At 32.6% G+C, this 25,155-nt stretch overlaps 1 protein-coding gene across 7 annotated transcripts in view; it reads right to left on the minus strand.

Moving 5' to 3' along the window:
* Positions 1-25,155, minus strand: part of LOC126891831 (ryanodine receptor) — a 285,318-nt gene that overhangs the window by 72,420 nt on the left and 187,743 nt on the right. For all 7 annotated transcript variants that reach the window (XM_050661137.1, XM_050661140.1, XM_050661136.1 and 4 more), the window contains 5 exons: positions 21,672-22,011; positions 12,351-12,672; positions 11,219-11,308; positions 8,884-9,142; positions 4,341-4,703 (listed from right to left, as the gene is read on the minus strand). In XM_050661137.1, the coding sequence (XP_050517094.1) occupies positions 4,341-4,703; positions 8,884-9,142; positions 11,219-11,308; positions 12,351-12,672; positions 21,672-22,011 (1,374 nt within the window). The remainder of the gene's footprint in view (positions 1-4,340; positions 4,704-8,883; positions 9,143-11,218; positions 11,309-12,350; positions 12,673-21,671; positions 22,012-25,155) is intronic.

Genomic DNA, 25,155 nt, shown 5'->3' on the forward strand with positions numbered 1-25,155 from the left:
GGATAACCATTTCAAATGATTGGAAATAAACCCTTCTGTTGAGTGTAACATTAAGATAAATAAAAAATGGAATACTTTTTTCACAATTTTACATATCCTTGTGTAGCTTAATTCTCTTTAACTCATATGCTATAATGTAAAACTAAGACAACATACATATCCTACTGTTGTATTTTGTCGTTTACTAATTTTGGTCACAAAATATTAATGCAACACTAAGTTATCTTACGCACATCCTACTGTTAATGTAGTTATTGCCGAATTGCGAATATTTGTCTTTGTTTATATTAAACGGCTTGCACCCACAATATTTATTATCTTCAGAAATCTTACCACAGTCCTACTATTACATTCATATTAAAAGTTATGTTGTGAGATTAAAAATAAATAATTTAGCATCAGCTAATTTAAGTTATAAAAATTCTAAAATATCCAGTAGAAGTCAATATTTAGTATATTGTATTGAAAAGGAAAGAACAAGAATTCTTAAAAATGGTCCAATTTATGTTCCATCTGAATTGGCCACCATTGCTAAGTCAGCTAAAAAGAAAAGTAAGCCATATGAAGTTACTGAGATGTCAACTGAAGAATTTGTTGATTGGAAAAAAATAGCCAAAGTCATGGGAGCGAACTTTAATGTTAATGGAAAAGGCCAAAAAGTTTTAATCAACGACATCAAATGGATTAAAGTCAAGAAAGGCGAACCTGGAAAAATTTTCTATAAGACTTCATTCAAACAGGAAGAATTAGATGTTATCAATATTACCAAAAAGTTAAGAAGCCAGAGAGAAAAGCCAACTTTAATTCTTGCCTATGAGCAAGCACCACCGATACCGATTAAAAAAAAGAATGATTTAATGAGTGTGCAACGATAACTTAATACCAAAGAGACGCCATAATGTTTTCATATCGTTACCTGCATCCGATGTGACCACAACTAATTCTGATTAATTTTTCATTCTCTTTTGTTTGTCATTTTCGTTGTCAAGTTTTAGAATTGTCGGAAAACATACATATTAAGTTTTTTATTTATCTAATAAAATGTTTGGACAACAAAATTGTTTTGTTTTTTACAATAAAATGTGTAAAATTTTAAACAAAACTTCAGTACAATATAAGTTTATACAGTGAGGACGATTGAGTTGGAATAAATTCATGATCTCGAGAAGGGGTGAATTTGGAGAGAAATCCTGAGACAGCTCGATTTTTATTTTTAAATTATGACTTTTTGTCACATACATCATACTGCTGACGTCATCCATCTGGTTGTGATGACGTAATCGATGATTTTTTTAAATGAGAGTAGGAGTTGTATTATAGCTCATTTGAAAGGTTATTTAATTCTCTATTCAGTAATGTAAATATTAACATAATTATATATACAGTGTGTTCAAAAAATATTTTTGAAGTGAAAACTTCTTTAGGGACGTTGTGCACTTTCTTTGGATAGGGGAAAAAGCATTGAATTCGCGACCGTCATTGCGACCCTCATCGCGACCGTCATTGCGACCGTCATTGCGACCGTCATCGCTCATGCTATATATTATGTGTATGCATATATACATTGTGTAGACGTATTTAAATTTATAATAAATGTAAAACCTATTTTACGATGGGGAAAAAAGATTAATTTCGCGACCATCATAGCGACCGTCATCTCTTCGGCAAAATAAATTTTGTATATACATTAATTTATTATGTGTATGTATATATAAATTGTATAGAAGTATTAAATTTAAAATAAATATAAAACCTATTTTACGATGGGGAAAAAAGATTAATTTCGCGACCATCATAGCGACCGTCATCTCTTCGTGAAATTTAAAATAAATGTAAAACCTATTTCTCGATAGAAAAAAAAAGGATTTATTTCGCGACCGTCATCTCTTTGTCGAAATAAATATTTTGTACGTATATGTATTGAAGTTAAAACTTCTTTAGGGACGTTGTGCACTTTTTGGATGGGGAAAAAGTATTAAATTAGCGACCGTCATCGTTTCGACGAAATAACTTTTTGAAGTGAAAATTTCTTTAGGGACGTTGTGCACTTTTTAGATAGGGAAAAAGTATTGAATTAGCGAACGTCATCGCGACCGTCATCGCTTCGGCAAAATAAATTTTTAAAGTAAAAACTTCTTTTGGGGACGTTGTGCACTTTTTAGATGGGGAAGAAGTATTGAATTAGCGACCGTCATCGCTTCGGCGAAATAAATTTTTGAACTGAAAATTTCTTTAGGGACGTTGTGCACTTTTTGGATGAGGAAAATTATTAAGTTTGAATAGGGAGAAAGTAATAAATAAGCGACCGTCATTGATTCGACGAAATAAACATTTGAAGTGAAAGCTTCTTTAGGTACGTTGTGCTCTTTTTGGATGGAAAAAAGTATTAAATTATCGACCGTCATCGCTTCGATGAAATACATTTGTAAAGTGAAAACTTGTTGAGGGACGTTGTGCACTTTTTGGATGGGGGAAAAGTATTGCATTAGAGACCGTCATCGCTTCGACGAAATAAATATTTGAAGTGAAACTTCCCAACAGGGGGAGTTGGGCACTTTGTCGATGGAAAAAAGTATTAAATTAGCGATCGTCGTCGTTTCGATGAAATCAATTTTTGAAGTGGAAACTTCTTGAGGAACGTTGTGCACTTTTTGGATGGGGAAAAATATTAAAATGGCGACGTTTATCGCTTCGACAAAATAAATGTTTGAAGTAAAAAATTTCTTTAGGGACGTTGTGCACTTTTTGGATGGGGATAAATTACTAAATTAGGGACCGTCGTCGCTTCGACGAAATAAATATTTGAAGTGAAACTTCTTTAGGGACGTTGTGCACATTTTGGATGGGAGAAAAGTATTGAATTAGGGACTGTCATCCATCGCTTCGACGAAATAAATATTTGAAGTGAAACTTTTTTAGGGACGTTGTGCACTTTTTCGATGGAAAAAAGTATTAAATTAGCGACCGTCATCGCTTCGATGAAATCAATTTTAGAAGTGGAAAGTTCTTGAGGGACGTTGTGCACTTTTTCGATGTAAAAAAGTAATAAAATAGCAACTATCATCGCTTCGACGAAATAAATATTTGAAGTGGAAACTTCTGGAGGGACGTTGTGCACTTTTTGGATGGGGAAAATTATTAAATTAGCGACCGTTATCGCTTCGACGAAATGAATTTTTGAATTGAAAATTTCTTTATGGTCATCACTTCGCTGAAATAAATTTTTTACATATATAAATTATGTGTATGTATACCTAAAAAGCATAGGGCATACGCATCGGGTATATCGTATATGATATAGGTACAGCACTTCTTTTAGGATGGGGTAAAAGCATTCATCTCGTAATTTATATACTATAAGAAGTTTTCACTTCTGTCGGCACTCCCACGAGTGCCTTCAATTTTTTTTTATTAAATTATTTGACACAAAAATAAGAATGTAAGCAATTTATTTAATTAAAAATACATTTTACTGCTGTCAGAAAAACAGGTAGTAATGTTTATCTCAAAAATAAACATTACTTTTCGCTTAAATTCAATGTTCAAGCTGCTAAGAGACAGGTGGGTGGCAGATTTAACATTGAATTTAAGCGAAAAACAATGTTTATTTATGAAATGAACATTTCTTTTTGTTTTCTGACAGCACTCAAATGTATTTTAAAGTAAATGGATTGCATACACTCTTCTTTTTGTCTCAATTAATTTAATAAACAAAGTTTTTTTTCACCCTGTATAAATAATTATGTTAACGTTTATATTAATCAATAGAGAATTAAATAACCTTTCAAATGAGCTATGGCACCACCCCTACTCTTATTTAAAAAAATCATCGATTACGTCATCACGACCACATGGATGTCATTAGTATGATATATATGGTAAAAAGACATAATTTAAAAATAAAATCGACCTGTCTCAGGATTTCACTCCAAATGCTCCCATTCTTGAGATAATGAATTTATTCCAACTGAAACGTCCTCACTTTATAACACATATTTACGGATATCGTTAAAAAACAGATTAAGTTTTAGAGCAACAGTAGGACAAGTAACTTTTTTTCCAATTATTTTTCACTTTTTTATGAATTAATATAAATATTTATGTAAGGCCTGTAAAATTATATACTCAAACAAAATTCCATGTAAATCCATTCAAATATAAAAAAGTTATTAAGTAATGAAAAATTCGTAAAAATTTCAATTGCGTTTTTCTCGAAACTACAATATTTGACATATCCTACTGTTGCTTTGAGGCGACGATATGTTCCTTTAAATTTGCCGGTGTGAGTAGATATAAAAAAGAGTACAGAGCTTGTTTTAGTTAAATAAACATATACTTACGACGTATAGTTCTTAGACTGTTCCATCTTCTCCTTAAAATCTTTCGGGTAAACCCACCCGTCACTATTAACATCGATCTCCTGGAATCCAGCCGATGACGTCAGCACTTTCAACTTCAAGAACATATCAAAATACTTCAGAATTAATTCTACGTTACCGGCACTTTCCACCAAAGTGTCCACCATCTGCTTACCGATGGTACCATTCACCACGTTACCTTCAAGCATAGATAACATCATGGTGATCATGTCTTTTTGCAAATTGAGAAGTTCTTTGAGCAGATCGACTTGGTTGGAGTGTTTGGAAAGTTTGTCTTGCATGTGGGAGAAGAGGAAGAAGAAACCTCCTACGGCGTCCCACAATCTAAATGAAAAATAGTTATAAGTTAAGTTCATAAGATCATAAGATAATAAAGATGTGAGATGAAAATACACAAAGTAAGTGAGATGAAAATCTAACTGTAATTGAAGTTAAATGAAAATCATTTCCAAAATGTCTATTGTTCCATTCCATTCTTCTCCTGTTCTGAATTTATTGTCCATTTGCTGCCTCCTCTAAGCACATTTTTATATGGTTGTAATGTTCTTTGCTGTCATTTAATTATTTAATTTCCCACTTTTTGTCTAGTCTATTTCTATATAATTCTTCCACGCTTTCTTGTTGTAGGCTTCTAGGCTCTTTATATTTTGTAAGGTCATATTTGTCTTTTGCCTTACGAATGTGTAGTCTGTGATGTATTGTAGACCTCATGTATTTTGTGTCCACGTCATCATAATCATTCTCTTTGCCTTATCCCTATGCGGGGTCGGCTTCCCTAATTGCATTTCTCCACACAATTCTATCTTGGGTCATATCAATGTTAATCCCCTTTACCAACATGTCCTGCCTTATCGTCTTCCCCCAGGTCTTTTTGGTCTTCCTCTCCTACTCCTTCCAGGAATCTGCACTTCAGCTATTCTTCGTACTGGGTGATTAACATCTCGACGTTGAACATGACCAAACCATCTTAACCTATGCTTTCTCATTTTGGCATCAATTGGTGCAATACCTAGACTTAACCTAATATATTCATTTTTAATTTTATCCTTCTTTGTCACTCTACTCATCCATCTAAGCATTCTCATTTGCGCTACATGCATTCGTTGTTCCTCTTTCTTTTTCACTGCCCAACATTCAGTTCCGTACATCATAGCCGGTGTTATTGCTGTTTTATAGAATTTTCCCTTCAGCTTCATTGGAATTTTTCTGTCACACAACACACCACTCGCTTCCTTCCACTGCATCCATCCAGCCCTAATTCTACTGCATGCATTTCCATCTATTTCTTCATTACTCTGTAATACCGATCCTAGGTACTTAAAACTATTGCTTTTCACAATCATTTCACCATCCAAAGATAGCATTTTATTTGTAGTAATTCTATCTTTAAATGAACATTCCAAATACTCTGTTTTTGTCCTTTTCCCTCCAGAGCTTGTCTCCACTGTTCCAGTTTCTGTTCTAAGTCTCTTTCACTTTTTCCTATTAACACAACATCATCAGCATACATTAAGCACTATGGAATGTTACCATGTATTTTCGCTGTTATCTGGTCAAAAACTAATGAGAATAAATAAGGACTAAGCACTGAGCCTTGGTGCAATCCTACTTTCACATGAAATTTATCAGTCTCTCCCGCACCTGTCCTAACACTAGTCGTTACTCCCTCATACATGTCTCTCACAATATTTACATATTCACCAGGGACTCCTTTCTTATCGAGTGCCCACCACAGAATCTCTCGAGGAACTATTATCTGCTTTCTCAAGATCAATTAATACCATATGAGCGTTGCACAGTGGTGAATTTTGCCGAAAACCTGGCCAAAATGAAAAAATTTAAGTTTATATATTCCGAGAAATTTTATATGAATCTTGCTCTGTAGGTTTCGGAGGATCATAAACGGCCGTTGAGGGTAGAACAATACAAGCATATCACATATTTATATTAGTGTAAACTTGGGATTGAATGAAAGCGGACCGAATAAAATTAAAGTGTATTATACAATTGAGGCATTGTTAGGTTTTCGTTTAAAACTATAGACGTGTATTATTTTGTTATTTTATAGTGGATGCTATTTCTTGAGGTAAGTAGAGTATTTCAATATACTTTTTAGATTCTTTTTCCTAACATAAACTTTATTTACAACATATTTACAAAATGATGTCAAGAATCTTCAATCGTTTTCTGTTTACCAAGTTTTAGAATGGGAAAAGTAAAAAAGTCAGCTTTGGTCAGCAAAGATTTTTTGCTTAATAAATAATTCAATATGTATGTAAATATTCCTCAAGAAATCATCTGCAACAAGTTGCAAACTTAGCGGAATTCTTCATTTTAAAAAACTGTAACATGCTGGAGAATTTCTACATTAAGAGACTTTAATGTTATGGTCAGTTAATAAAGTAAGAACAAAATATGAAGCAGTTGATCCAGAAAATTTACGGTTTTTTTACACAAGAACCGCAGTTCTTTGTTATTTTTTTTGCTTTCTTCTTCTTTTTTTTAATCTTTAAGTCATTTTACCTTTATGTATGAACCGCAGTTCTTTGTTATTTTTTTTTTGCTTTCTTCTTCTTTTTTTTAATCTTTAAGTCATTTTACCTTTATGTATAGGTCTAGCTTCTTGCTTTCTTATTTTTATATTTTTTAATAATTTTGGTCGTGTGAGTCCAAAAATTTTGTCTTTTTTTAAATAAAATGCATAAACGATAATTTATATTAAGAAGCCAAAAATAGGTAAGTCAACTCTTACTACATCTTAATTGTTTTGTAAATAGATCCGATTAATTATAATTATTACCTACCAATGTGTGGCTTCTTAACACAAAGTTTCGTTTATGCATTTCATTTTTTAAAAATTAAAATTTTTGGCTCACACGACCAAAATTATTAAAAAATATAAAAGTAACGAAGCAAAAACAGGAATACATATATAATGAGAATATAATAAGAGTAAAAGGACTTAAAGATTAAGAAAAAGAAGAAGAAAGCAAAAAAATAACAAAAAATGGCGACTCTTGTGTGAAAAACTGTAAATTTGCTGGATCAGATGCTTCATATATTGTTCTTACTTTATTAACTGACCATACAACATTAAAGTCTTTTCATGTACAAATTCTCCAGCATGTTATATTTCTTTAAAATGAAAAATTCCGCTAAGGATGCATTTGGCTGCAGATGATTTTTTGAGGAATATTTATATACTTACATTTTGAACTATTTATTAAACAAAACATCTTTGCTGAGTAAAGCAGACCTTTTTACTTTTCCCTTTTTAAAACTAGGAAAACTTAAAACGATTGGAAATTCTTGCCAATTTTCAAACATGTTGTAAATAAAGTCTATTTTACGAAGAAAAAAGTCTAAAAAGTATATTAAAATACTCCACTTACCTCCAGACATAGCATCCACTATAAACTAACAAAATAATACACGTCTATAGTTCTAAATGAAATCAAAAAATGCCCCAATATTATTGTATAACACACTTAATTTTTATTTGGTCCGCTATCGTTCAATCACAACTTTACACTAATATAAATATATGATCCCATAGGCGCCCATGTCCATGGGCATGGCCACGGCCCCCTAGCTTTTCTGTTGCTTTAAACTATAATATATTGTCATCCAAAGTATACAAAATGTAATGTGCAACATCTTCACGTCTGGTCCCTCCCCTAAAAAATTTTTAGATGGGCGCCCATGCATGATCTGCTTGTATTGTTTTACCCTTAACGGCCGTTTATGATTCTCAAAACCTACAGAGCAAGGTCCATATAAAATTTCTCAGGGTATACTTATATAAACTTAGATTTTTACATTTTGGCCAGGTTTTCGGCGAAATTCACCACTGTGCGTTGGTTTCTTTATTTCTGTATTTTTCCATCAGTTGCCTTACAATGAAAATTGCATCTGTTGTTGATCTGCCCTGCATAAAACCAAATTGATTATCGGATATTTCGGTTTCTTCACGTATCCGTCTATCAATTACTTTCTCCCATATTCTCATGGTGTGGGTAAGTAGTTTTATAGCCCTGTAGTTTGTACATTGCTGTATGTCTCCATACTTCGCCAGGGATATCATCTGGTCCGACTGCTTTTCCTTTCTTTATTTTTTGAAGCGCTTGAGCCACTTCCTCGTTTGTTATTTTGGTGACCATTGCTGTTACTGTCTCCGTTAACTCCACAGGCTGTCTGTCAAATTCTTCATCTAATAAACGTCAAAGTACTTTCTCCATCTCTTTTTGACATTCTTTTCGTATTTTGTGTCCACGTATATTTGTGTATATCTCGGTGTTGAAAGAATCCGTCTGAAATTTTCAGTTCGGTTTGTTTATATAGAGCTATTAGTCTGGTACCATTATCGTTTACAATGTCCTCACTAAATTCATCTATCACTGTATTGTGTTGTTTTTTACCTTTTAAGAAATTAAAATGGAGGATATAATTAAATGAAGTTATAAATGTTATCCTAGATCAAATATTCTAAAATAAATAAGTTTACCTGGAATGTGCTAGAGCTTGCTGATTAAGGGTGCAAGGCCCCTGGATAACTTCAGTGAGGGTGTTGAAAACTTGGCTGGCAACACCGATAGCTTTAAAGAAATTCGCTTTACCGGCGGGATCTATGAGTTCTTTGCTAGAGTAGTGCCAATAAAAGTCCATAATGGACTCTTGTAGTCTTAGTAGGTAATCGACTGTGCAGATAACGACGTTCACTGTTGTCGTGTTACCAGCTTGAGTCCTTAGGTAATTCTGCCATTCTGAAACAGTCCAAAAATAATATTAGTTATGAGATACCTATGGATACAAAAAGGTAACAGTAGACGGTAGAGATGGCATGAACACAAGGAACAGATATACGAAATAAAAATAGGAGAAGCTGCACAAAGAGGGTCAAGAAACTAATAAATAGTAAACAACAAAGAAAAACTGGTAACGATATGGATAAGTTAAGGACGATGATTTTGACGGAAGGAAAAGAAGATAGCAAGAAAGAAAACAAATTGATAATCGATTGAAACTGGAAGGAGAAGGAAAGGAGCACTAAGAAATTTAGATGAAATACGTGAGAAATATAAAATCGAAATAATGGTCTGCCATGCAGCCGAGAAGCGAGATAGTGAAAGTTGGAAAAATGATTCTTTTTAAAAGCAGCAGGGGTAATTGATAACTGGTGGTAGTATTATGGTGTTAAAAAGGATGATAAGCCGAGTAGTAACAGTAGTTGACTTTTCAGGAGAGCTTCTTTAAAATATCCAAAAGATAAAGAAGGCTTGTTTGATTACATTGTTACGGTAGATGAAATGTGTCTTGTTTCAATTCACTGCCGAAACAAAAAAAAAACCAAACAATGGTGCCACACGAGGTCGTAAAGAAGTTTAAACAAACTGCTGCTGCTGATTTTTCTGGGATCGTAGAAGTATACTGCTGATCGATGTTATGGAACCTGAGACAACAAACAACACAGACAGTAGTTCTGCAACACTGGAAAATTCAGGATAACGGATAAAGATGTAAGATCACCAACATAGATGAACTACAAAGGGTAGTAGAAGATTTCTACATAGAGTTATACAAAAGTAAACAAAACCATGATATTGCTTATCATGCTTATTTCTAATAGAAAAGTTAGAAAATTCGGGAAAAAGATTAGTCAAACAAGGATCTGAATTGACGCCTGATACTCATATCAACAGACGAAATAAGGAACACACTAAAAAAATGAAAAGAAATAAAGCTTCAGGTGAAGATAATATCGTTATAGAAACCGCAAACAATGGAGGAGACAGACTTTTAGAGAATATAAAAGAACTCTTCATTTTATGTTTACACAAAACTGGAACTCCTACAAGATGCACTTACCATTCTATTACACAAAAAGAGCGACCCAACAGACCTCGAGAATTACCGACCCATAAGAATATTAAGGACATAGGCGTAAAATGTCGCCTGTCAAAATGTTGAATGTGTTTCAAATGTATTCATTTTTTTTTTCGAATCCTGAGAAAACTAATAAATATTTTTGAAAAATTTTCTCTTTTTTTTCACCCCTGTAACTATAGAAGTTTTAAGGGACTTTCGGTCCTCGGTAATAACGTAATGTTTCATTATGTGTCTAAATTTTTCAAAAATACTTATTAGTTTTCTCAGGATTCGAAAAAAATGAAATCATTTAAAACACATTGAAAATTTTGACAGGCTACATTTTACGCTTATACCCTTAAGCTACCTCTACAAGATATTTACCATAAAAATAATAGACTGGAAACAAAATTAGATTTTAATCAAGCTAGGAAACAGGCAGGTTTTAGAAATTTTAGGAAAAACTTTGGCGCTAGCGACCACCTCCAACTTCATAAAAGTAATTATAGAAAAATACATCGAATACAAGCGAATATTTGACAGACAGTGGACCAAAAAAATTACAGTATGGAGACCACAAACAAACAGAAGAGGCAGAGGTAGACCACTTACACGATGGTAAGACGACGTCAAAAGAATCGCTAGGAATTGGATGCAGGAAGATCAAGATCAACAGAGCTGGAAGAAATTAGGAGAGGATTACACTCTATGTGGAATACCCCATATATCTTACAGTTTAGAAGTTAAATGGTCAACGCTTCTGTGTAGACGAAGAAGTAAAAGAAGAGGTGAAATGCTTCCTAACGGGTTTGGATTGAGATACAGAAATCTGACTAACGTTTACAAAAATGCGTAGAAAAAGATAGCGATTTTGTAGAAAAATAAAGTAAAGTCATTCAACGATGTTATTTCTATTTTTAAAATTGATGGTACCTTTGTGTCTAATAACTACAAAAATAAATAAATAAACATACCTAAATTGTGCCCTTCACAAGTCAGTTGAATAAATCTGAAAAGTGCACAAGTAAATTCAGCATCATGCATATTTTTCTCCCCAGCAGCACCTAAAAAACAAAAATTTATACAATTTCTCGCTAAAATACTTAAAAATGAATCACTTAAAGCAGATTTACATCTAGGCCATACACGTCTCATATTACGCAAGTCCGTCTTGCATGACATATATCTTTCTTAGCCTGATCTGTTTACATAAGAGCCATTTCTATACAATTTTAGATACCACTTTCATTGTTGCCAACAGAAGAAATATATCAAAACATTTACTTGGAAATTTCAGTTCAGTATTAAAATTTAATACTGTTTTTATATATTTAATATATTATAATATTAATCACAAATTGTTACATCCAATAAATAACATTAACACTCACACAATAAGGTAATAGGTCTGGATCCCGCGTATGAAAAAAAGTTGATTAAAAGCAAGTTGAAAATTTGTTAATAGCTTAAGGGTGTCTAGTCGGATAAACTTTGATATATGGGAACACTGGAGCAGGGGCAGTTTTAATTGTGGAACAGGTTAAAAATTTGGAACGGTCAGACCACGAAAACGGCACATTTATTTTGTCCGACAGAATAGACTTAAACTCTCCGAACAGAGATTAAACTCTCATGCAAAAATCAGACTGCTATTTATCACCTGTCATAATTCCTGTCATTTGACATATTCTACATGTTCCACTCATTAAAACGCCCAGTTTTCGTGGTCTGACCGTTCCAAATTTTTAACCTGTTCCACAATTAAAACTGCCCCTGTTCCAGTATTCCCATATATCAAAGTTTGTCCGACTAGACACCCTTAAGCTATTAACAAATTTTCAGCTTGATATTAATCAACTTTTTTTTCATACGCGGGATCCAGACCTATAAGTTTTATTCTAAACTATATATTTTGTTGTATTGGCAACATGGATTTTGACAACAACTTGCACCAAAATAGTATGAAAGATAGAAGACGTTCTAATTTTTCATCTAGCACAGCAAGTGCTTAAAAATAGCACGTGGTGGGCATGCGCAGTTGTATAATCTGCCTTGCATGGCTCTTGCATACCATGAAAATTGCATAATATAAAACCATATTTATACCTTCTGATCCTACACCGAGACCTTCAGCCTTCGTATTCCTTTCGAACGCGTCCAAATCCAAGACGCTACAGCTGTTCATCAGACCAGCGATACTGGTGAAGAATCCTACGTCCTTTTTCTCTTTTAGATGGTTCAGCATGCCCATTTGGATGTCGAAGTTACCACCGCGCAGAATCGAAATACCTAGTTGCAACGTTTTCATGACCATGTCCGAAGGAAGACCTTTGCAGGCTGATATGTGTAAAAGGACCATTTCAGCTACGCCTCGGTTCGACAGCCTGGCTTGGTTGAATAGAAGTTTTTGTTTTTCCATTTCTTGTTCCTGTGAAAATGACCATAAGCTTTTAGGAATGCATCTATCTAAACAGAGTATCCCAAGTTATCGTTTATATGCAATACCTCATTTATTTAAAAAGATAAAAGATTATTAAAAAGATAAAAGAATTAACTAAAAACTGTTTTGATTGATATTCCAATAGAATTACGGTTTCTTAAAAATATCAAAATTTTGTTTTCAGTAACACCCCTATACATTTTTCACTTTATTTTAAATAAAGCGACATATTATGCCAAACAGTTGGAATATTGTTAATACCAAAACAGTACCAGAAAAGAATAAAATATAATTTCCAATATTTTTTTCCGGTGAACCATATTAGAAAATTTTAATTATCTAAAAATACCAATGACATTTGTCACAAACAGATATTGATAGTTCTAAATACGTAAACATATCTTCTTCTTCTTGTTCATCTAAGAAAGGTTGTCACTTTATCTTTTACGCGGTCGTCCGATACTTCTTCATTCTGCTTATTTGGTTATTCCATTCTTCTTTGTCTATTTACTGTCCATTCGTTTATACACTGTACGTTACATTTTCTTCGAATGTCTGCACTAGTACTGCCGTTTCCAGTAGTCTTCCTGTTGTGGCTGTGCAAGGTCTTGTTTCTGATGCGTATGTCATTATTGGTCTTACACTGGCTTTATAAATTCTTGATTTCATCTCAGTGTTAATATGTAGGTTTTAACAAGTAGTGTAGTGTAGCAAAGTATATTTACTAGTGTAATTCCATAGTTTTTATTTCCATTACTTATTCAATACCTACTTCTATTTTACATCTGATTTGTTCTTTGTTAATTACTATTGTTATAGTTGTCTGAGTTGAGATTATCATATAAAATTCTTTTGCTTTATGTTAAAACTGTGGATTAGTCTGTGCAGATTATCTTCATCTTGGGCTATCAATATTGCGTCGTCTGCATAGCAGAGTATTTTTACTTCCTTGTTTCCCATTCTCTATCACCTTCCTTTCTTGACAATTGATGATTTCATCCGTAATTAACTTAAAAGCCTAGGGCTCAATGAGTCCCCCTGAGTTATTCCGCTATGTTTATTATGTTCAGTAAGGTGTACATCTATTCTAAATTCCATTTTGTTGTTTTGTTGTTTTGGTAGATGTTTATAATAGTTTTTATGATATTTGGGGGAATTATACAGAAGAGGAATTACATAATTTGAGTCTTATCTGACAAATGCTTTCTTCAAGTCAATCAGACACAAAAATGACGGTCTATTATAATCTTGTAGTTTCTCAGTAATTTGCTTTATGACGAATATTGCATCTGTACACCATCCTCCAGTATGAAAACTCGGTTGTTCATCTACTAAACTGATTCTTTGATGCAATAGTTCTTGTAAAATTTTTGTTGTAAGTTTTAGGGTAGTATTTAATTTCTGTAAGTTTATACCTCTGTAGTTTTATGTCTGTTTTTATCTCTTATTTTTTTTTTTGAATAGTAGAATTAGTTCACTAGTTCTCCATTCTGCTGATATTAACTTTTCCAGCGATTATTTTTTTGTTCTTCTTACATATATGTATTAGTTTCGTTTATTATTGTCTTGTAATTGTCGTATGCCTCTTGTGTTTTGGTTGACATGTATTTCATTTTTTGTTTTCACATTCACACACCGGCAAAATTAGCCGAACACCTTAAAAATGGGACATGTTTGATGTCTCGAATTTCCTAAACCTGTTGTCCGATTTAAGTGATTCTTTTAGTATGTTATAGCCTTATTAGTTAAGAATATCGGTGTAATAATATTGTTGCTAGACAGGCAAATGTCATTTTATACCGGGTGTTACAATCATACTGTGTTTTTTTCTTAAAGTTCGGAACACCCTGTGGAATATTCTAGCATAATATATAAAATATTAAAATTAAAACTCGATTGTAGACTTAGACTTTCTTAACATTTTCTTTTTTGATTCATTTGCTTATGTCGGAAAATAACAAAGTTATGTGCTTTAACGACTAGCCATGTTTTTTATCAATAAATCCTCATAGTAGGGGAGTATGCTAAATTTGCTAAAGTATGCTAAATTTGCAGTTATTCGAGCGTTATGGGGACCCATTGGACTGTGAAGTGGGTGCTAAAACCAAAAAAAGTTAAGTTAAGTTTTCCATAAAATGTGGGACTCTCCATTTTTTAATTTAATTTTCTATTTCCATCAATCGTTTTTTCCGATTATAGCGCCATCTATCCAAAATTGGAAAAATGTTGCGAATAAAAGTTGCTTATTTTTACGTCAAGGATCCAAATCTGCAATAAAAATTGGGGCTCCTATTTAAGATTTTAAAGTAACTCCCCACCCCACCTCCGTGGGGGTCATGTTTGGTGCCATTCGGTAGATTTTTGAAAAATATTGAATGGGTGTCGAATGGGAGGTGGGGTGGGGGATTTAATTTAAAATCTTAAATAAAAGCTCCCAATTTTTTTTGCAGATTTGGATTCTTTACGTAAAAATAAGCAACTTTTATTTGACACATTTTTTCTAATTATGGATAGATACTCAGATAGCGCTATAATCGGAGAAAAAGGATTGAAATGGAACATTAAATTAGAAGATGAAAAGTCCCCCACTTTATGGAAAACTTAACTTAACCTTTTTCTGATTTTAGCACATACTCTTCACAATCCAATAGGTCCCCATAACGCTCAAATAACTGCAAATTTAGTATACTTTCCTCCCCTACTATGAGGATTTATTAATGAAAAACATGGATAGTTGTTAACGCACATAACTTTTTTATTGTCTCACATAAGTAAATGAATCAAAAAGGAAAATATTAAGAAAGCATAAGTCTACAGTCGAATATTAATTTTAATATTTTACATATACTGGAATATTCCACAGGGTGTTCCAAACTTTAAGAAAAAAACACAGTATGATTGTAACACCCGGTATAACATGACATTTACCTGTATAGCAACAATATTATTACAAGGATATTCTTAAATAATAATGCTATAACATACTAAAAGAATCACTCAAATCGGACCAGTGGTTTAGGAAATTCGAGACATCAAACATGTCCCATTTTTAAGGTGTTCGGCTAATTTTGCCGGTGTGTGTATTTCCTTTACTTAGATTCAATTTTTGACTAGCTTTCTTCGACTCCATCACTTTCTGTGATATATATCGCTGGTACCTATGATTAATGTGATTCCTAATACATTTCCAGTGAAAATAACTCTTTGACAAGTGTTGGCGATACAATTTTTTTGTATATGCGTGTCCGCGAAGATTATAACTCCCAAAATATTTATAACGACAAGATTTAGTTCATAATAGATGTCGACAAAAACAATTATTTCCCTTTCTGTTTCTGTTTCTGCCGACGAAAACAAATATTTCTGAGAACTTTTTAGTAATTATAATTTTCGTGGACCCACAAACAGAAATGATGTTTTTTGCTGATACTCCTCAAAAAATAAATTTTTTCGTTAACACATTATTAGGGATTAAAATTTTCACAATCATATAATCGAAAATAATATTTTTCGCGGCGTTCATTGAAAGTTCTATTCTTAACGGCATTTTTCGAAGTTATACTTTTCGTAGGCGGCGGCGATATGTTTGTGTTTCTTTCTGTTATTCATATTTCATTCAGATTTTTGCACAATACTTCCTATTTCTGCTAATATTAATATTCTTACACCCAAGATTTGCGAGGGGTGTAACTCTCTATTCGACAGAATATAGTATATCATAGAATTTTGTCTTCTAGTGTTTTCAAAAGTTTATTTGTATTGGTTTTTGTGAGGGACAAATTTATTATTAAAACGTATTTCGTTTATGCTGCTGAGGTCTATCAGAAGGTCTCCGTTTTCATTTCTGATATTGTCATTCATCTGTATTATATTGCTGTTTTATTCCTGGAACTATATCATTTCCAACACGTGCGTTAAAATTATAAAATATTATAGTCTGGACTGATTACCGGAGAATAGGCCATTTTTGGGAAAAGTTATTTACCAGCAATTTTATTGCTGGAATCGAAGCTTATGATTGATTATATATATTAATAATATAGGTATACAAAGTCCGCAGATAGTGTGTCCGCAGTAGTTTTTTTATAAACAAAATGGCGCCCGAAAATCATGTTTTTTTCAATTATTGCTCTATAACTCCGAAGATTTTAACTTTACAACAAAAACACTCAAATAAAAATTCACCGCAATTAAATTCTGCATAGAGATATGTTTTCTCCGATCTGCGCCGACGGAAATTTTCCTCGGAAAATCCGGGTTTTCCCAACAAAATCTTTAATTTTCAAATAAAGTTTTAGATAAGTAATTATCTACCAATAATTAAATAATTTGGTGACTTAAAAGCCTTCTTGGTTTGGATTATAGTTCCAGAAGCTGGTGAAAATTGAACGAATATTTTAGCAACAATTCAATTGTTAATTAATAATTTACGGTCGCAATAATAACCAAAATAATTATGATACACTGATCAAACTTTGAAATCTTATAAAGATGAGATGCCTATTTAACATGTTGTCGACAAAATATAAATTTATTTTTTTGCATAATCTTTAAATGTTTAAAAAAATAGTTACAGTAGAACGTCAATAATCCGGATTAATTGGGACCGGACCCCATCCGAATTATCAAATTATCCGGATTATCGAAATTACTTTAATAAAAGGCCAGTATACAAATTTAAGGCCCAGTCTTTTCACTTCCGAATAACTATTTATCGGGAAGTTTATCCGGCAGATTACATGTAAATCTGTCAAATAAACCTCCGGATAACTAGTTATTCTGAGGTGAAAAGACCGGGCCTAAGTACAACAAACATTTTAAAATTTTATATTTTCTCTCATATAGTAAAGGGTCTAGAAGTGAAATGAATCAAAACATTTTTTTATGTTCAAACACTTGTCATGCAGACTAGTGATGTAACGAATATTCGTATTGGCATTCGCATTCGCGAATATTCGCATATTTTTGCATATTCGCATTCGTATTCGCATTCGAAAAATTTGTGCGAATGTTTTGCGAATATAAATATCAGAAAAAAAAAATAATTTGAAGAAAATATTAGGTTGACAAAATCAAAATCTGTTAATTTTTTATCTTCTTTATATTAAGAAATGGCAACTTTACCTTGTATAAATCACATTATCAGCCTTCACTTTATTTTATTATATGGTATTATGTAGTAAAGCTTAAGATTCAGATTGATTTACACTAAATATCAATTAACTTTTCATTATAAATTTAGAAAACATGTCAAAAATGGACACAAATTAAAAAAACAGAATATTCGCATTCGCATCCGCATTCGCGAATGTCGGTAGCAAATATTCGCTTTCGTATTCGCGAATGTTTAAAAAATGACATTCGTTACATCACTAATGCAGACGCATTGTAAAGAGCATAGTTCAACAGCGGATGGTATGTACGATGTTTTATTTTTGCTAGATACAAATCCGGATTATTGACGGTCCGGAATTTTGACGTCCGGATTATCGACGCTCTACTGTATAAACAAATTAACGTTTATCAGAAAGTTTTTATTATATTCTAATTTTAAAAAATAGTTAAAATGCGTATTTCAAATATCTTAAAAATGAATGTTTTAAAACTTTTTTACAACCATTTGCAAAAAAGTTATAAAACAGCAAAGTAAACATACGATTACTGCGTTTATATATTTTTTTAATTCTATCAAAGCGTAAAAGTGAGTTTAAAGTACAAGCTAATTACTTACAAAAAATATCGATTATTAGTTTAATGGTTATATTTTAATTAAAGATTATAAATATTTTTTTTTGTAATTTACACGCGCGAAAGTAGACTAATACAGTACCGTAGCTATGTATTATGTATTATACCCGTCCACATACACAACTCCCGCGAGTTTAAAGCGTGTCAGTCGCTTCGAGTGAACATCTCCGGCTCTGTATCAAACCTACTTTCGCGCTAAAAATTACAAAAAAAAGTATTTTTAATCTTTGATTAAAATAGAACCATTGAACTAATATTTGATATTCTTTGTGAGTAATTAGATTGCACCACATAAGTCACTTTTAAGCTTTGAAACAATTAAAACAAATTATAAACAACGGAGCAATCGTATATTTACTTTGCTGTTTCATAACTTTTTTGAAAATGGTTGGAAACATTTTTTGAAGCATTCATTTTCAAGACCTTTGAAAATATTGGCGATATCATTTTAAAGTCTTCTAGAAGAAGAATTAGAAGAATTTTTTTACTTAGCAACAACATTTTTGTTTATTTTAGTAGTATTTTGTATTTGACAACGAAACCCGATTTGGGCTTCGAAACGTCAATAAAATTATTTTTTCAATTTAATTGTGGCTTATTTCCCACTAAATAGTTAATTATATTATTAATATATAGGATCATAATTCATAATATTCGATTCCAGCAATGAAATTGCTGGTAAATAACCTTACTTTGTACTTTACTAATTAGACCAGCGTATTATAACTATTTTTTTTTTCAAAATTTGATAATTATGCAAAAAAACGAAAAATTTATATTTTGTCGATAAAATATTAAATAAGCGTCTCATCTTTATAATCTTTATAAGTTTGATCAATGTATCATGATTATTTTGGTTATTATTGCAATCGTAAATTGTTAATTAACAGACGAAGTAGTTTTCAATCCTAATAGTAAATTATTAATATTGAAAATATTAAAAATATTGCTAAAAGATTTTTAAATTGAAAACTTATTGGTACACTTTCCTGGTGACACCTCCAAGACTTCTACAATTTGCAAGTCAAATGGATGCTGCAGTGAAGACGAGTCTTCGTCTTCACTGCAGCATCCATTTGACTTGCAAATTGTAGAAGTCATGGAGGTGTCACCAGGAAAGTGTACCAATAAGTTTTCAATTTAAAAATCTTTTAGTAATATTTTTAATATTTTCAATATTAATAATTTACTATTAGGGTTGAAAACTACTTCGTCTTTCAATGCCAGATGGCGCTAGCCACCTACTATCATCACTTCAGTTGCAATGGGTGGGAAAACCTCTCGATACGAATCAGTTAAAATATGGAGAACAGTGCCTACGTTCCTTCCGATGAAGGCTCCAATAAGGGCCGAAAATCGCGATTCAAGGGACTGGACTGCACTCCGTATTCTAATTGAAAAGTAAGATTGTTTTGCCTTCGCATTGCAACTGAATAAAAATGGTATACATTTTTATTTTGTTAATTAACAATTGAATTGTTGCTAAAATATTCGTTTAATTTTCACCGGCTTCTGGTATTACAATATATACCAAGAAAGCTTTGATGTCACTAAGTTATTTAATTATTGATTAATAATTACTTACCTAAAACTTTATTTGAAAAATAGAGTTTTTGTTGAGAAAACCCGCATTTTCCGAGGAAAATTTTCGTCGGAGCAAATCTGGAAAAACATATCTCTATGCAGAATTTGATTGCGGTGAATTTTTATTTGGGTGTTTTTGTTGTAATGTTAAAATCTTTGGAGTTATAGAGCAATAATTGAAAAAAATACGATTTGTCGGCGCCATTTTGTTTATAAAAAAAAGTAGCACACTATCTGCGGACTTTGTATACCTATATTATTAATATATAGGATCTTATAATTCGATTCCAGCAATAAAATTGCTGGTAAATAACTTTTCCATGAATTTTGCTAATTAGCCCAGAGTATTATTTATATTCGTCATTATGGAAATTAATGTTATATCAACTTATTATGGAAAGTATGAGTATGTAATAAATACATAAAACAATATTGCATTTAGTTTCCTGTTGTTTCGACTGATCAAAATGTTCCGTCTGTGGACGTCAAGAGATTGTCGCGTTATTGATCGTGTGGAACTATCAAGATTTTACTGTATTGCATTTAAAGGACACTTGGGACACTTAGTATACTCACAAACAATATTCACTACTACATAGAAAAAATTGTGTACTTGATAATAAATAGGAAAGAAAATAAACTAAATTTAAAATCATAGATAAATAAAAGTACTAATGCTTAAAAATATTTCAGTTCTTACCGTCACTTGACGCATAGTCCTCTACGTTAGCAATAAAAATACCACGTTTTAGTCATGTACGTTTGACTTTTACTTTATATTTCAATTTTATAAAACCAAAAGGAAGTAGTACTGGCCCAATATTATGACGATTTAAACTATATGGCCATAAAATTAATTGAAGAGTATCATTATATGGAGTCTAGAAGTCAACAAAAAGAAAACCTAATACTTGTGCATTGGAGGACAACAAAAAGATCTCATATTAGACGACATAACCACGATAAACCACTACTACGACTACAAAATTTGTATCTATTTAGGTATCAATATTTCGCACGATAGAACATTAGACAAAGCCACAAGAAAGAAAGAAATACATGTAGAAAAGCCACTACCATATTAAACAGTATTTTATGGGACCAATCCATCAACAAAAAAAAGAAGATATATTATGAGTGAAAAGTATCACTCTATACAGCTGTGAGGTATGGCCACTGAAAGAAAGAACATTGGCAACGCTGAGAGCAACTGAAGTGGATTTTTGGAGAAGAGCACATGAAGATATTGAACGGAAAGGATTATTAACGAACGCATTAGAGAAATAATAGGAATGAAACGAACAATCGCAAATAACTTATCAACAAAACAACTTATCTAGTTCGGACATACACAAAGAATGGAAGAACGACAAATATCAAAGGAAATACTAAAATGGCAACCATAAGGAAAGAAAAACGAGGTAGACCAAGAACAAGTAGATGAAAAGGAATAGACAAAAAGCTGATAGAAAGAAATATAGAAGAGGACCTATGGAGAAACCGGATGAAGTAGCGATTGAAAGTCTAAAAACGGCGGAGAACGTTATAAACCGACATGTAATAGTAGCGGATTACAGAAAATATCTAAGCTTGTAGATATAAACCTAATAAATAATACACTAATAAAAAAACATTTATAAAAAAAGTCTACTTACATGAATAGAAGATTTTCCTTCTTCCCCTTCTCCACCTTCCTCCTCTTCACCTTCTTCCTCTTCTTCGCCACAAGATTTAGCGATAATCTCGGCAAAGCTCATGTACAAAGGATCTTCCTGCAGCGCTCCAGACCGTTCGGTCATCGCTCCTCTACAGAAAGTGGTCACCAACTGAGTCAAAGGATCCGGTTTGTTGTCTTCGACGGCGGCGTCTTTTTTCTTAAGTTCGGCGTCCTCGAAGCTTAACGTCAAATCTTCGATCATGACCTCTTGACCTACGTTTTCGTCTTGTAGCCAAAAATCGCGATATGTTCTTATGAATATGTTTATGGCTCGGTGTCTAGAATAGTGTAAAGTATTTTAGTTTACAGTAAACCTATAATTTTTCGTATAGTATGCGAAAAAAAAAAATTAGAACTCTGGTTATCGTTATATCTACCTTTATCACATCGGTTGGCCAAACAATAAAAATACTTTAGAGAACTTACAGTATTTACAGAAAGATCACATGAAGTACACTGGGGTGCAAAATTAACCGGACACCTTAAAAATAAGTCATTTTTGATGTATAGAATTTCCTAAACCTGTGGTCCGATTTAAGTGATTTTTTAAATATATTATAGCCTTATTCTTTAGCAATATCGCTGTAATAGTATTGTTGCTCAACAGTTAAATTTTCATTGTATACCGGATGTACTAGTCAAACTGTGTTTTTTTCTAAAAGTTCGCATCACCCTGTGGAACATTCTAGCATTTATAAAATACTAAAATTAAATTCCAACTATAGCCTCATGTTTTCTCAACATTTTGTTTTTTGATTCATTCGCTTACATTGGACCATAAAAAAGTTAGGTACTTTAACAACTAGCCATGTATTTCATCAATACAGGGTGTTTTAAATAAGTATGGCCAACTTTAAGGGGAAATTCTGCATAAAAAATAATGAGAGCTTGCTTTATAAACGGTATGTCTGAAAATGCTTCGTTTCCGAGATAGGGGGTGTTGAAATTTTTAATACAAAATGACGATTTATTAATTACTCTAAAACCGGTTGAGATATGCAAATGAAATTTGGTCGGTTTTAAGACGTAGTCATTGCACATTTTTTGACATACAATTAAGCATTTAATATTCACCATTGGCGAGCATACGGGTAATATAACCGCTCATATTACCCGTATGCGCGCCAATGGTGAATATTAAATTCTTACTTGTATGTCAAAAAATGTACAATAACTACGTCTTAAAACCCACCAAATTTCATTTGCATATCTCAAGCGGTTTTAAAGCAATAAATAAATCGTCAGTTTGTAAGAAAAATTTCAACACCCTCTATCTCAGAAACGAAGCATTTGCGGACATAGGTTTATAAAGCAAACTGTCATTATTTTTTCATGTAGAATTACCCCTTGAAGTTTGCCACACTTGTTTAAAAACACCCTGTATTCATGAAAAACATGGGTAATTGTTAAAGTACCTACCTAATTTTTTATGGTCCAACATAAGCGAATGAATCAAAAAACAGAATGTTGAGAAAACATGAATCAATAGTTGGGTTTTAATTTCAGTATTTTATAAATGCTAGAATATTCCACAGGGTGATGCGAAGTTCGAGAAAAAGACACAGTGTCATTGATACACCCGGTATACAATGAAAATTTACCCGTTTAGTAACAATATTATTACAGCGATATTGTTAACGAATAAGGCTATAATATTAAAAATCACTTAAATCGGACAACACCCATTTTTAAGGTGTCCGGTTAATTTTGCACCCCAGTGTATATGAAAACTATAAAGAGTAAGAGTCATCGGGGAAAATAATTAGAATGGAATTACATATTATTATCCCTATCCTCCTCAGTCCTAATCCCTTTTAAGACTGTCTCTTGTTTTTCGCATTTTTCGTTTATATGTTTATTTTTGACCTCCCTACATGCTCTTTTGATATCTGTTTATCCTTAACAACTCTATTTTTTGCTGTCATTTTTATGTATGAGGGATTTGATTCCTGTGGGCTCTTCAAGAAGTTGTAGCGTTCTGTTTGTCACCAAGTGCTTTTTCTTGTCGATCTTTCTCTCTGTTCTGGTTCCTTCTATAGAGAATTCTATGACATTTCTGAATGCTTTCCACATTTCTTCTGAACTGTCTTGTATCTCTATAATGCTAGTTTCCTTTAATGTTTCTGGATATACGAAATCTCCACGCTTGTGAGAGTCTGGAAGTTTTAGCTTCAGCTTGACGCAAGCCCATAATAGGGCTTTTCATCGATTGTCATTTGTTTCAATTCGAGCGTCTGTCATATGTTGTATAATCTGTGTATAACATTAATATACACGGATTATACGACATATGACAGAAGCTCGAAACAAATGACTGTTAATGAAAAGCCCTATAATCTACGTTCAAATTATCCCTAGATAGACCTCAAATCCTGATAACGTTTTCTATTAACGCTCGCAGGACCAACCTTTTAGTAGAAAGAGCGAGACCAAGGAGGGTCAATAAATGTCCACACATAAATTAATCAAAAACGTGCTTCTTTATTTAAACTAATTTAAAAATAACACTTTTATATTATTCCTAGACGTTAATGGAACAGTTAAAAGATACATGAATTTATAATTTACCCGGAGTCCTCGGCTTCAGTGGAATTGGCATCATCGTGGGATACAGAAACATTTTTGACTTCTTGCTGTGCTTACCGCATACATACTTGCATTTTAAACAAACTATGGTTGTTTTTGCCCACTTATTGGCCTTTTTTCTTTTAGTTTTTGCTAATTTGACACATGAATGATATCGTCCCTTTCCATTTTGGGATGGTGTTGAAGGTATTTAAGGCGATTATTTATAGTCTACTGTCAAGTTTTTATAAAAGTATGAGGAAACGAATCAAATTATAGAAATGCTAATTATGCCATCTAATAGGGCAGTAGTACGCCGACAACTATTAATTATTTGAGATTTTTAGGAACAAAGGTATTTAGAAAATCGGATGTAATGCAATGTTGTGGATACTTTTTAACACTCATTGGTCCTTCTAGGGTTAATGGTATATCTTTCCGTTGAGCTGTAAATTCCTTGCCAACGAACGTAGAGTTCAATAGAAACATTCATCAAATGTATTGAAAGAAACGGATCATCATCATCATGACCTCAAAGCCTGATGTTGAGTTCACTGCCGGGCAAAGGACTCCATTAAACTGCTCCACTGGTTTCTGTCTTGAGCTGCTCTAATCCAGTGTCCCTCTACTCTGTTTGGATCGCGACTCCAACGTCTTGGCGATCTTTCTCTTCTTCTCTTGTCTGCTCAGGGTCTCCAATTTATTATTTTTAATGACCACCTGTCGTCTTCGAATCTCGCAACATATCGTGCCCACTTCCATGTCATAATTAGTTGTATTTCAATATTTTTGTTCTTTTCCGGATGTATGTATTTCTTACGCGATCTTAGGTTCGAATTCCAAGCATAGCTCTCTCT

The sequence above is a fragment of the Diabrotica virgifera genome, chromosome 9, assembly GCF_917563875.1.
Source record: "Diabrotica virgifera virgifera chromosome 9, PGI_DIABVI_V3a".
Taxonomy (NCBI): Eukaryota; Metazoa; Arthropoda; class Insecta; order Coleoptera; family Chrysomelidae; genus Diabrotica; species Diabrotica virgifera.